Source organism: Rhinolophus sinicus, chromosome 13 (assembly GCF_057876585.1).
Source record: "Rhinolophus sinicus isolate RSI-liver-muscle chromosome 13, RSI-T2T, whole genome shotgun sequence".
Lineage (NCBI taxonomy): Eukaryota > Metazoa > Chordata > Mammalia > Chiroptera > Rhinolophidae > Rhinolophus > Rhinolophus sinicus.
Window position 1 is genome coordinate 23730041 of NC_142513.1, and position 14687 is coordinate 23744727.

The window sequence follows — 14687 nt, forward strand, 5'->3', positions numbered from 1 at the left end:
GCAAAGGGAGGAAAGTAGGATCAGTAGGAATCTTGTCCATGGACACGGAGGCCCTGACAGCCAGGCTATGGCTCTGCCTCCTGATCGGAAGGCCCCCCTCTCTCCTCTGCCTTACTGCGAGCAGCACTGAGCGGGCTGCCTGCCTCCAGTCCCCTTCCCTCGTGTGGCCCTGCTTGTCTGCTTGGCTGCCTTGTCTGCTTCAGGTGGGAATTGGTGCCCCTTGGTGAGCGAACTGATTGCTAAGGAGAATAAACCGGTACCTTTCTGCTACGCCCCTTCTACATTAGACAGGACGACAAGTTGTCTTTTGTTACTACCAAAGGGGCAGTTCTGCTGAGACTTAGAAATTGTGTGAGAACTTCTTTCAATACTTGGTAATTTTTGAATCATACCTGAGTTCTACATGTAAACATCTTACATAGGGAGATCAGAGGGCCTTCCAACTGTATCACACATGGTCGTATGATTGGAAGGAAAGAGGAGTTAGATTTACTTATCCCTCTGCCCTGCTTGTCAGAGAAGTAGCAAGGACCACAGAGTTCTGTGTTCTGAGTAGAAACCTCTTCTTTGTGGTGGTGGATGGACCACAGGCCCTTAGCGCTTCCAAGCTATTACAGGTATTAACACTTTCTAACCATGAAACTTCAAGCACGGTGTTCTTTAGGATTGACTTACTAAACTGGCTCAAGTAGAGTCGCTCTAGTGGAAAAGGTGGGCGCAGGAAATGGAGGTCCCTGTGCCCTATCCTCTTGGCTTTCTCTCTTGCCCTCCCTGGGTTCCCTCGCCTGCTGGAGAAGACCTCATACCACTGATCTAGTCTAATCAGTTTATTTTATGATTACATAATAAATGTATTTTTAATTAAACTGTTTGTTTTGAGATAATTGTAGACTTACATGCAGTTGTAAAAAATAATAGAGAGAGACTTTGTGGCCTTTATACATTTTATCTCAATGGTAACATTGTGCAAAACTACTACATGGGACAACCAGGATTTGACTTTGATACAATGATACAAAGCATTTCCATCACCACAAGGATCCTTCTTGATGCCTTTTTATCGCCACATCCACTCCCCCTAACCCCCTGGTAACCATTATTCTTCATTTCTAAAATTCTGTCATTTCAAAAATGTTATATAAATGGAATCATACAGTATGCAAGCTTTTGGGATTGGCTTTTCTCACTCAGCATAATACCCTTGTGATCCATCTGAATTGTTGCATGCATCAATTGTTTGTTCCTTTTTGATGCTGAGTAGTATTTCATAGTATGGATGTACCACAGTTTTTTTAATCATTCACTAATTGAAGGATATCTGAATTATTACCAGTTTTTTGCTATTACAAATAAAGGTGCTGTGAATATTCATGTACAGGATTTTGTGTGGACATAATATTTTTCTGAATAAATGTCCAAGAGTACAATGGGAATTGCATGTTTAGTTTTTAAAGAAATTGCCAAACAATTTTCCAGAGTGCCTGTACCATTTTACATATCCACCACCAGTGTATGAGTGATACAGTGCCTTTGTATCTTCACCAGCATTTGGTGTTGTCACTATTTCTCATTTTAGTTATTATGATGGATGTGTAGTAATAGCTTGTGGTTTTAGTTTGCATCTCCCCAATGGCTAATGATTTTGAGCATCTTTTCATGCGTGTATTTGCCATCTGTCTATCTTCCTTGGGAAAATGTCTATTCATGTCTTTTGCCCATTTTCTAATTGAATTTTTTTTTAACTGTTGAATTTTTGAGAGTTCCTTATATATTTCAGATGCAAGTCCTTTCTTAGATGGTGGTTTATAAGTGTTTTCACCCAGCCTGTAGTTTGTTTTTTTCTCTCTCTTAGCAGGGTCTTTTGCAAAGCAAAAGTTTTGAATTTTGATAATACCATTTATCAATTGCTTTTATGAATCAAACTTTTGGTGTCAGGTGTAAGAACTCTTTGCCTAGCCCTAGAGTCCCCAAAATTTTCTCCTATTTTTTTTTCTAAACATTTTATAGTCTTATGTTTTACAGTTAAAGAGTGTGATTTAAGTTGTGAGGTTTAAACAGATTTTTTTACCTATGAATGTCTGATTGCTCCAACACTAGTTTTTCTTTTATTGAATTACTTTTGCAACTTTTGTCAGAAATCAGTTGTCTGTACTTGAGTGGGTCTATTTCTGGGTTCTCTGTTTTCCCCATTGATCTTTGTGTCTGTCTCTCAGCCAGTATCACACAGTAATGATTATTGTAGACCTTAATATTGAGTAGAATGATTCTTCCATTCACTTCTTTGTCAAGATAGGTTTAGCTTTCTAGGGTTTAGCCTTTCTGTGTGAACTTTAGAATAAGCTTGTCTATGTCAATAAAAAAAAATAACCTTGCTAGGATTTTGATAGGAGTTGCGTTAAACCTATAAGGGGGAAACTTGACACTTTTACTATGAAAATGGTATGCCTCCATTAATTTAGGTCTTATTCGGTTTCTTTCATTATCATTTTATAATTTTAAGCATATGGAATCTGAGTATGTTTTTATTTCTTTGGGGGGGTGTGGTTAGAGGTGATTATAAATGATGTTCTGTCCTTGGTTTTGATTTTCAAATGTTTGTTGTTAGTATATAGCAATGCAATTTATTTTTGTGTGTGGATCTTGTATCCTGTCTTGTATACTGAACTCTTGGTGAACTCACAGTGTTTTTGGAGTTTTCTTGTATTCCTTGAGAATTTCAAAGTAGATTATCATGTCATCTGCAAACAGGGGCAGTTTTATTCCTTGTTTTCTCATCTGTATGCTTTTTCTTGCCTTATTGAAGGGGCTAGAACTTCCAGTATTATGCTAACTAAGAGCGGTGAGAGAGAGCATCCTCGCCTTGTTCCCAGTCTTAAAGACGAAGTATTCAGGCTGTCATTAATTAAGTACATAGTTAGCTATAGGTTTTTTGTAGATGCTCTTTATCAAACTATTCCTAGTTTGTTGAGAGTCTTTATCATGAATGGCTCTATCGTGGTAGATTTTGTCAAATGCTTTTTCTACATTAGTTGATACGATCATATGATTTTTCTTAGCTTATTGATATGGTAGGGATTTGTGGATATTGAACCAGCCTTGCATACCTACAGTAAATCCTGTGGTGTATAATTCTTTTTATATATTTTTAAATTCAATTTGTTAATATTTTGTTGAACATTTTTGCATCCAAGTTCATAGGAAATACTGGTCTGTGGTTTTCTTTTTTGGTACTCTCTTTGTCTGGTTTTCATATCAAGGTAATACTGGCCTCATAAAATGAGTTGGGAAATGTCCCCTTGTATTTTCTGGAAGTGACTGTAAATTGATGTTACTTCTTCTTTAAGTGTTTGGTAGAATTCTCCACTGAAATCATTTGGATTTAGAGGTTTCTTTTTGGCGGTGCTTAATTATGAATGTAGTTACTTTAATAGACTATTCTGATTATGTTTCATTTGGCTGAGTTCTTACAGTTTGTGGTTTTTGAAGAATTGGTCTAAGTTGCTGAATAAGTCATTCTTAGTAGGCTCTTATCCTTTCAATGGCCACAGATCTGTTGTAATATCCCATTTTATTCTGGATGCTAGTGATTTGTGTCTTCTCTCTTTTTATGTTCACCAATCTTGCTAGAGTTTACCAATTTTATTCATTTTTTTAAAGAACCAGCTTTTTTCATTAATTTTCTCTATTATTTTTGTTTTCTGTTTTATTGATTTCTGTTCTTTATTGTTCCCTTACTTCTGCTTGCTTTGGGCTTAATTTGTTCTTCTTTTTCTTGGTTCTTAGGTCAGAATTTTGATTATTGATTTCTTTCCTCTTTTCCAATGTAAGCTATTAGTGCTATAAAGTTTCTCTCGACACTGCTTTAGCTGTATCCCACTATTCTAATATGTTGTAGTTTTATTCACCGCGTTGTTTTTGTTTTTCTAGACTTCCTCTCTGATTCATGGATCATCTAGACTTGTGTTGCTTAATTTTCACGTATTTAGAGACTTCCTTTCTGTGATGATGTTTACTGTGATACCATATGGTCAGAGAACATATTCTATATGATTTTAGTTCTTTTCCATTTGCAAGGTTTGCTTTTTTGACCCAGGACGTAGCTCATTTTAAAACACCAGAATGTTAGGAACTCGAGCGTCCTGCTTGCTCTGTTATGTCAGTCTGCCTAAACACCTCAGCTGTAGCTTGCATTGCTTGTCTCTCACAGGCAGAGGAAAGAAGGCTAGAGCAGCCTTCCGATGGCCCCCGAGTTAGTGACGGCCCTGGACCTTGAGCCCCAGAGCCCTTCCTCCCTGGACCGGGAACCCAGTTCATCGTCCCCACGGCGCCTTTGCCTTCCATGACCCTCCCATGACACATGATGAGCACACAGTTGAGGGTGGGGGGCCGGGGCCCATGCAGAGGAGTAGCCAGTCCAGGCCCTGTGCCCCTGCGTCCTCACCTCTTTCTGATGGGGTGGTAAATGAGGAGGGGCAACTCAGATGCCGAAGAAGCTTAGGCCCAAATCTCGGAGACAACGCCAGACCGTTGCCCCCCTCACCCAAGCCCGCCGGGCAACCCGTTCCCACCCCTGCAAACGGTCCAAGCGCAACGCCAAGAGCTGTCAGGGCTGCTGCCGCTGTCACCAAAATACTGTGTGCGGGGTTGCCAGCCAGCAACAAGCAGTTGACCCCTCGTCTACTTCCTGCAGGACCTACAAGAACAGTGAGGAACTTCGGTCTCGTATTGTTTCTGGAATCATCACACCTATCCATGAGCAATGGGACAAGGCTAATAATGTAAACAGGCCCCAGCGGGAGTTTCCCCCTGCCACTGCCAGAGAGGTGGACCCACTCCGGATTCACCCACCCCACCCGCACACCAGCCGGCAGCCTCCCTGGTGAGTACAGTCTCCGTGGGCAGCCCATGCTTTTGCAGAAGGATTCCAGCCATGACTGTCCTGCTGCTTGACCCCCTCTCTGGCCCCCATGTGTCTTCAACGGAATTGTCAGTGTTGGTATATGGACATAGAGCGTGGAGACATAAGTAGAGCAGTGAGTTTTTGTACAGCTACTAGTCATCCCAACTCCCCAGCGTCTGAAGGCCACCTGCCCCCTTCCTAGAGGTCACAGAGAGCCCCTTAGTCAGCCCAAGGCTCAGTGCCCGTGGGGCTCGTGTGCAGTTCTCCTGGGTGGCTGCCCACGTGATTCAGTTATTCATCCCAGAGCTCTGTGTCTGTGAGGGGCCCTGGACCAGGCTTTTTGGGAAAATGCGAAGATGCAGAGGTGCTTTCCCAGAGGATGTAGTCCTAGCGTCTGGCCTGTTTCATTTCATTTCACTGTAGTCCCCTGACCTCTTCACAAATTCAGAACTTTTCCAAAACAGCACGGGGTACGAACAAGTGATGTCCAAGATCTTTGCAGACTAGGATGGCAGCTTTTAGGGCTGGAGACGTCTGCTCTATGGGAGGAGACAAGTACCCGGGAGGCCTTAGTCTCTGGCTGAGACGGCACTTCCCAGTTTGAGTCCACAGTGTGGTGGTGGTACTGGTAGGATTGGCGGAGTTGTGGGAGGGTTCCCTGGGGACCATCATAAGCGTTCAGTAAGTGTTAACTGCTGTTGTTATTTTATTCTGTTTTGCAGTTATATGCCTTTGGTTAGTTCATGGGAAATTGATTTAATTACTGTAATAAGTAATAAATGATAATCTCCAAAAATACTGGGTCCTGTGGGGAGAGGAGAGAATAACAAAAAGTGGCTGAAACATTAGAACAGCTCGTCTGATCTAACCTTCTTATTTTACAGACAGGAACAGAGGTAAGATGACCTGCCTGAGGTCACAAGCCGCTAATAAAGAGACAGAGCAGGGCTGGGGTCCAGGTGTCCTCACACCCAGCACAAGGTTCTGGCTGTGATGTACCCAGAATATGGTGGCAAGATTTAAGAATACGCCCTGGACAGTGGTCAAGTTGGAGGAGGTTTTTAGACTTTAAGTAGAAAATTCTCAGCTCTCTCAGACTTACTTCCTGTTTCAAACTAAATATTCTGTGAAATCTCCTTTACTCCCTCAAAATGGAATTCACAGCTAATCTAACTTACAGAATGTACAGTTTCAAAAGGAATCGGTATAAAATCCTAACTATGATATAAATGGAAAGTAAAAAGAGAGTAATTAGTAATAAGATGATGTGTTTTTCACTGTGTAGATGCCTGAGCAAGATTTCACTGGAAACGTAGACATTTGTAGTTGTATGTAGAGTTATCTTGAATTCAACAGTTATAAAAGCTGGCACATACAGATGTGTTGTATCAGCAGTTGAAATACACAAACTGTATTACTCTTACCAACATGACTTTCCTGAAACGATGAACAGCCCTTAGGAGAATGGCAAACAAAAGTAATAGATGGACAGTGTTGCTTCGATTACATCATAGTTATCGTCCTGGAAAAATTTGCATTAGTGCAGTATAAAAAATACTTTGTGTTCATATAGAAGTGGTCTTGGACTCAGGGAATTACATCTCCATGAGTGTCTAACAAGACTTCGAAAGCTGTGGGATACAGGTCGTTCTTCATTATGTGGAATTTAGCTGTGAATTGTAGAGCATGCAGCAGCTGGTCTCTGCCTGTAAATACCTTGAGGACTCTCCTGACACCGTGACAAGCAAAAATGTCCCCAGGACTTCCACAGTGGCACCTGCAGGCTGTGCCATACTGATTTGGGAATCATAGACCTGGAGTCTATGATTGTGAAGGTAAACAAATCCTAGCCTTGGAGGAACTGAAAGAATTAGAAAATCACCATGTTGCAATTTCTACTGAAATCGTACACCTGGGCACAAATTATCAGTGGTTGCTAAAACCAGTAGGTCAAATGTTGACGGGGAACTTTATAATAGCTGGATCAGGCTGGTAGCCCCTGAACCCGTAGATCAATCTTAACACTGAAAATGGGACAGACAGTCATTAAGTGTCTTCTAATAAGTAAGTTTACAGCAATTTGTGTCTAGATTGAACTCCCAGTTTAAAAGAAGCAGGAGGATAGGAGAATACATGTGTTCCAGCCAAAAATGGAACGTGAAAAATTTTTACGCAATAAATTAAACTTATTTTTTTCATCAAATAAATGAAGGCCATGGGGAGAAAAGAGAGAAGGGGGCTGTTATTAAAAGAGTCGTACCAACTAAATACAATGTTGGGCTTTGTTTAGATCTTGATTCACGCTAATTCTAAAAATCATTTTGAAACATTTGGGGAAATTTGAACATGTACCAGGTATTAGATAACATTAGGAATTACTGTTAATTTTGTTAGATGAAACAATTAAATTTTGGTTATGTTAAAAAAAAAGTCTGTTAGAGATATATTTACATATATATGTATATATATGTATATATACATATATATGTCTATATATATGTCTTTATATATATATATATATATATCTTTATAGATATATAAATCTTTAAGGGTGAAATGATATGCCTGGGATTTGCTTTAAAATAATTTCACCCCCCTGAAAGAATCAGACATTGAGAAATGAGTATAGGTGAAATAAGAATAGTAGAATATTGATAATTATTGAAACTGAGTGGAAGGATGCATAGGGGTTCATAAGTTATTACTATTTTTACTATTTTTTGGTCCATTTGAAAATTTATTTAATAATGAATGTTTTATTAATACTAATCCTTCACAAACTCTTTCAAAAAATAGAAGAGGAAGGGACACTTCCCAACTCATTCTCTGAGGCCAGGATTACCCTGATAACAAAATCAAAGGTCTTGCAAGAAAACTACAAACCAGTATCCCTTGTGAATATAGATATAAAAGTCCTCAACAAAATACCAGCAAAACAAATCCAGCCACACATAAAAAGGATTATACACCATGACCAAATGAAATTTATTCCAGGAATGGTTAGTTTAACATCCGAAAATAAATCAGTGTAATGCATCATATTAATAGAACAAAGGATTAAAAAAAAACACCCACATGCTTATTTCAAATAGACAAGGAAAAAAGCATTTGCAAAATCCAACACCCTTTCATGATAAAAGCATTCAGCAAAAGAAGGAAATGCTCTCAACCTAATAAAGAGCATCTGCAAAAAGACCACAGCTAACATCTCACATAAAGGAGAAAGAGGGAAGGCTTGGCCCTAAGATCAGGAACAAGCAAGGATATTTGCTCTTGTGACTTTTATACAACATGGTATTTGAGATTCTAGGTAGGGCAGTCACTCAAGAAAAAGAAATAAAAGGTATTTAGATTAGAAAGTAAGAAGTAAACAATCTCTATTGACAATGACATTGGATCTTGTGTCTAGAATATACTAAGGAATTTAAAAAAAACTGTTAGGACTAATAAACAAATTCAGCAACATGACAGGATACAAGATGAATAAAAATCAGTTATATTTCTGTATGTCTGCAGTGAACAATCTGGAAATGAAATTAAGGAACTGATTCCATTTACAGTAACCCCCAAAAGAATAAATTTAACAAAAGAAAAGAATAAATTTAACAAAAGAAGTGCAAAACTTGTATACTGAGCACTATAAAACATTGTTGAAAGAAATTAAGGAAGATCTAAATAATGGAAAGACATCCTGTGTTCATGGATAGGAAGACTTAATATTCTCAGTACTCCCCAAGTTGATCCACGTATTCAATGCAATCCCAATCAAAATCCAGAGCTTTTTTCTGTTTCTAGGGTTTTGTTTTATTTTATTTTTTTAGAAATTGGCAATCTGATCTTAAAATTCATATGGAAATACAAGGGAACCCCAATAGCTGGTTGAAAAAAAAAAGATCTTGAAAAAGAAAAACATTGGAGGACTCACACTTAATTTCAAAGCTTACTACGAAGCTACAGTAATTAAGACAGTGTGATACTGTCAGAAGGATAGACGTAAAGCAAGGGAATAGAATTGAGTCCAGAAATAATCCATACATTCGTGGGTAATTATTTCAAAATAAACAATAATCCAAAGTGTAGATGCTGAGGAGCCACTTAGGTTCTTAAGTCTCTGGTACTTACTGAGCTCACTATGTGTGGGACACTAGATCTAGCCCCTTTGCTTTACAAAGACCAGTGATGCCATCCTGTCTCCTACTCTCAGCTCGTCGCACAGGGGATGAACAGCAGGTACTTGGGAGCTCCTAGAAAGAGGAACCTGAACCACACATGGTGTTCAGGGAAGGCTGTCCCAAGAAGGAGCTGTTAGCCAAGCAAAGGGGGGGGTAGAAAGGGTGCTCCAGCCTGAAGGCCTGTCCTGTGCAGAGCGCTGCTGGGAGGACAGGCAGTGTGGTTAGAGCCGGGTGTGGGTGGTGTGGGGGGGTGGTGAGTGGGTTGCAGAGGCCAGGGCAGGCTTCCACACTTGGGGAAGGAGCAGGATACAATGCTCCCTATCACGGTGGAGAATCACCAACTGAGTGGTGTGGGCCTCAGTTCAGGAACCGTTACTAAGTGAAGGCTCTGGGTCTTGGGGCTGAGAAAGGCTTGGGGAAGATGTGGGCATAGATGTTCTAGGCCCAAAAGGTGAGAGAGGCTGGGAATGGTCTCAGCCAATCATAGGTCTGCTGCAGGCACAGCCAGCCCTGCCCCTTCCTGCCCTCCGTGTTCGTTTCATTGGCCGAAACCCCTTCACCTCACTCTTGATAACACTACCACTCGATTATTTTTTATCTAAAATTATTGGCTTTTTTCAAGTGTGAATCCCCTTTGCCCCACTTTTTAACCTCTTTGTATCTCCATCACCTGGACCTATGTATGCCTTGTACATTTTTTATGAGTTCTCTATTCATCAAACGTTTCCCTGTGGGTTAGGGACCCCTAGGACTGGGCTCCTACTCTTGAGGCACATGCTCTCCCTCTGATGTGGGAGATATGAGTAGGTCAGTAAATAAAAGTGATAGCTGCCACTTATAGACATTAGCACAGAGACCCTTGATGGGTACCCTGGGAAAGGCTTCTTGGAGGAGGTGCTGCCTGAGCTGTGTCTTCATGGGGAAGAGAAGGATTCCGTAAGCTCCTTTTCTTTTTTCCTTTTTATGTGTCTGAATTATTTCTTTCAGGGGATAGGTTATTCAAGGCTTTGGGAACAGTAGGCCAGAGGCATCAAGGTCTGAAAGCATGGGACTTTTTGAAGGGGGCTAGAGAAAATTCGTGTCTGGAATCCTAGGATACAACAGCTGAGGAGGATGGGACGAGATTTTGGAAGGCCCCTGATGCGAAGTACGTGCATCTCCCTGTGGAAACCACCGAAGGATTCTGATGAGGGCAGTGGTGCCTTTGGCTAAAGAGCCTGGTGGGTTGGAAGGGGTAGGGCAGGAGGCCAAGCCTCGTCCTGTTACACGCCACTCTGAGCAGGCGGGATTTGTCCCCCTTCTTCCTGCCACCCACCCACCCCCCTTGTCAAGGAGCGGGCATTGTATGGTAGTTAGGAGCACAGGCTTTGGAGGTTGGTTGGCTGGGTTCCAACCCCGATCTTGTAGCTCTACCTGTCTTTTGATGAGCACATTTAGCCCCCCCGAGCCTTGGTTTCCTCAGCTGTACTTTGGGATTATTATGCCTGTCTCAGAGGTGTCTTAGGGTTGAATTTGATGATGGATATCATGTGTTCATCTCATTGCTCAGAATATAGTAAATGTTCAGTAAACATTCAGTGGGTCCCGTTCAGTAGCAGCAGAGATGAGAACAAGACTGAAGGTGTAATGAGTAGAGGCTCTCCCCATTGAGAACGTTGTTTTATGTTATTAAATACGTAGCCTCCTCCCCAAAACACCACCCCAAGAAAAGACTTTGGTGAGTGGAGCCACTCAGGTGTGAGAAGATTGGCCCAGAGGGCGTGTTGGGTGACTGCATTTAGACCAGGACATTGTTTCCCTACCAGCATTGGCTGCCATTATTGAGGAGAGGAACAACTACCGTTTCTTGGCTGTCCACCAAGTGGTGACCACTGAACCAGTGCTTGCTTTTATGGTTGTTCATCTTTCAGACAGCCCTCCAAGAAGATCGGTGGCATCCCCACTTTATAGGAGGAGGAGACAGTGGATAGGGAGGTAGCATAACTTCCCAGAATTATCTAATTGGGAGGGTGGACACTGGGCTTTACGTGGGTCTCAGAAGCTTTCCCCACTGTACCCTTCAGTTTTAGTTCATGTAATAAATTTGTGTACAAGTTCAAAGTAGTGAGCATACATTGATTATGGAGAAAAATCCATCCTCTGCCCCCCTGCCCCCACCCCCAATTAGGTCTTCGTCAAGCAAGCCTATCTCCCAGGACTTGGACACTGAACTGGATGAGATGGTTGGAAGAGGAGGCGGGATGTTAAGGAGACTTTTTGTCAGACACTAGTGAGTTGACAAACCTGTCAGGTCTTCTCTCTCTAGCCCCCTTCTCCTCCCTCCACCCCTACTCTTTGCCAGCCCCCTTTCTCTGTAGCACAGATGTCTGTGATGACACCGATTCCTTTATTATAGCTCCCCTCTCCATGTTGCTGGGCAACCAGGCACTCACACTTTCACCTTTTTGTTTTTCCCTCAAATGCCCAATTTGGGGGTGGGGCCTTGGGGCGGAGAGAACGGATAGAGCAGTACAGCTGCAGGCCCATCTGGTGCTGCAGAGTGTTCCTTACCCCATCCCTGAACAGCGTGGCTTGCCCTCCACGCAGGAAACAGCAGCCCGCGCCCTTCCCCGCAGGGCACAGCCCTGTGTCTCACCCCTCACCTTCTATACCCCATCTTGCCTACCCCATACCTGGAAACCTTCAAATGCAAACTGAAGTGGGGTTGTCTTCCCTAGTGCCTAGTGACTTGCTTCTCTCAGTGTGGGGTGATTTGTGTCCAGAACTTGTCAAAGGATACGGGGTCTGCTGGTTTGATGCTGGTTTTGATGGCGAGGACATTCCATTGTGACGGAGAATTGAGCGTGTAAAGTAGGTCTCCTACTCCTGAGATCTTGAGGGAAGAATTACTGAAAACAGCCCGTATGTAAGGGAAGTTTTGTTTTCATCTAAGCCTAACTTTTTTTTGGTTATTGTCATTACAGTTCTAACCAATTTCCCTTTGCTCCATCTGTCCTCAGTCAGGAGACTCTATGTCCCAGATCTTGTTCGCTGTTTTGCAAAAGCAGGTTTTCCTATGCTTAACCAGCTTTGCTAAAAATAAATCCTTACTTACAAAGCTCTTATTTATGTCATTCAAAATTCATTTCAATCCCAATCAGTCTGTATCATTACATATTTTTTAATGCTACTGGTATTTGTGTTCTATATTTCCTTTTTAAAATTGCATAATTCATTGACTGAAGTGCTAAACATCTTTTTTTAGTGTCTGATATTTTATTATGCTGTTTCGTTTGCCTAGCCTCAATGGAGTAGTTGAAGCATGTCCAATATTTCATTTTAAATTGTACACTCTGAACATCAGTATATAAATTTATAAATTTATTTATTTTTCACTTCCTTGCGTTACATTTCCTAAGCTGGCAGATCTCAAACTTTTTGGTCTCAGGAATCCTCTTGCATTCTCAAAAATTATTGAAAACCCCAAAGAGCTCTTATTTGTTTGAGTAGTATCTATCAATATTTACCATATTAGAGATTGTAGCTGGAAATTTTAAAATATGCATTTATTCATTCATTTTAAAATAACAATAATAAATCCATTATGTGTTAACATAAATAATAAATTTTATGAAAGGAACTATGTTTTTCAAAACAAAAAAATTAGAAGAGTGACATTGTTTTACATTGTTGTAAATCTCTTTAATATCAGACATAGAAGACAGCTAGATTCTTATTTCTCCTTCTGTATTTAGTCTGTAGGCGATAATGTTTTTGTTCAAGCCTTAACATAGATAGGTTGTTGGAAAGGAGAGGAGTAGTTTGATAACCTTTCCAAATAATTGTGGATATTCTTCTTTGCATTATACCAGAACTTGACAAGTGATGGTTTCTTTAAAGGTTAGTTGTAAAGTGGAATCTGAATCCATATTGGTGAACTTTTTGTACATTATTACATTGAAATCCACTGGTCTGTCATGCCCCTTGAATGGATCTTTTACCCATGCGTAATATTGGAAGATCATGTATTAGTTGTTTAGAAAATATCACTGAGATGTGCAGATCTGCTAAACGTTGACACATTTTATTACACAATGTCAAAAAATCTCATTCATTAATATTATCGATTTCCTCACCATCTGTATTGGGAAGCCATCAAGCTAGTGGTAAATACAAATTTCCAGATTGCTAGTTTTCACTTGAAAGCTTGAATTTTGTCATCGGCAACATATACTGTCAATCGTATTCCTGAACTAACAAGCTCATGTACCCAGAGGGCTGCTGCAAAGATGAAATAAGATAATGTATATAAGGAGCTCAGGACATCCATCTATTAAAAAATTGGGGGGAGTCATATTTGCTCATATATGCAGAGTATCTTTGGAAGGACATACAAGAAACTGATGTTATTAGTTGTGTGTGGGAAGACTTGGTAGGCTGGGGGGACAGGGAGGAGAGGGAGATTTTTTTACTTTTTTGAATCTACAATCTCCTATCTACAATTCTGAAATCAAAAGAGCTCTGAAAAGCAAGGTTTTTTTCCGTAAGATTGCTGATAAACCTCGTTTGGTTGCAAAACCTGACCTGACGTGGCATGAAGCTCCTTGTATCTTCATTTATCCTACTTGTGAGTACTCATTCATTTTGCAGAAATATTAGCGTATTTAGTTACAGAGCGCTGCTTGGGAGTGTTACACAATATATGTTAGGTGTACTCATCTGACCTTTCTGAAATACAAAAAATTCCGAATTCCAAAACACAGCTAGCCTCAGATTATGGATCTTTATATCCTTTTTTACTCTTGAATTTTGAAACTGCTAAATGCATTACCTATTCAGAAAATTAAATTTAAAATTTTAGTCTTTTAAAAACTAAATTTAGCACGGTGCCTGACACAAAGAAAGTTCTCGATGAATAGTGGTGGCTGCTATTAATGCGCTCTTCCAGGCCTTTCCTGTCTGTTCATGTCCAATACTATGTTTCACCATCACAGCAGACCCTATGAGTGTTACTACTTAGACTTACTACTTAGACTTAGACCGAGATGCAGAGGTTTTTGTGACAGACCCCTGCCAACCAGGGGCCCATGGGGTCACAATTATCTGTGATTCCCCACCCAGAGGTCAGAGCCCATCTCTGAATTCCAGTCCTGAGGCCTTTCCAGTTCACCAGAGCACCTCAGCCATTCGAATGGTGTCAGCTGGGTTTGTGTGCCCAAAAGAAGCGTGTTGTTTCTATCTGAGGAGAGGGGAGCGTATGAGAAGGAAATTGTGTGAGGTCAGGATGAAGTCCCTTAGAGGGGCCCCTTTTGTCCAGTGGGCCGAGCCACGCAGTTGTGCCTACAGGGTTAGTGTACAACACTTTCCTTCAGTTGATTGCCAGATGAAGTAGTAGGGGCTTGATTTCAGAGACCATGTACAAAAAGTACCTTCTTTTTAAAAATCCCAAGAGCCTCATTCAGCACATCCAGGACAGACTATTTTTAAATGAGTTCTTCGCGTGTACTTAATGAGCTCACGGGAGTGCGCATGTGTTGCAGCGAGACTGTGTTGAGTGTAAGCGTAAAGGATGTGCTGTGACAGTTCCAAGTACACAAATTGTTGGGGTGGGCCTTGCAGCGGACTTTCTAGCGCCC

General features: G+C 41.0%; 1 protein-coding gene across 2 annotated transcripts in view; it reads left to right on the top strand.

Annotated features, from left to right (window-relative positions):
- Positions 1-14687, top strand: part of PSMF1 (proteasome inhibitor subunit 1) — a 35185-nt gene that overhangs the window by 13647 nt on the left and 6851 nt on the right. For both annotated transcript variants that reach the window (XM_019755198.3, XM_088789212.1), the window contains exon 4: positions 4691-4879. In XM_019755198.3, coding sequence (XP_019610757.1) covers positions 4691-4879 — 189 coding nt within the window. The remainder of the gene's footprint in view (positions 1-4690; positions 4880-14687) is intronic.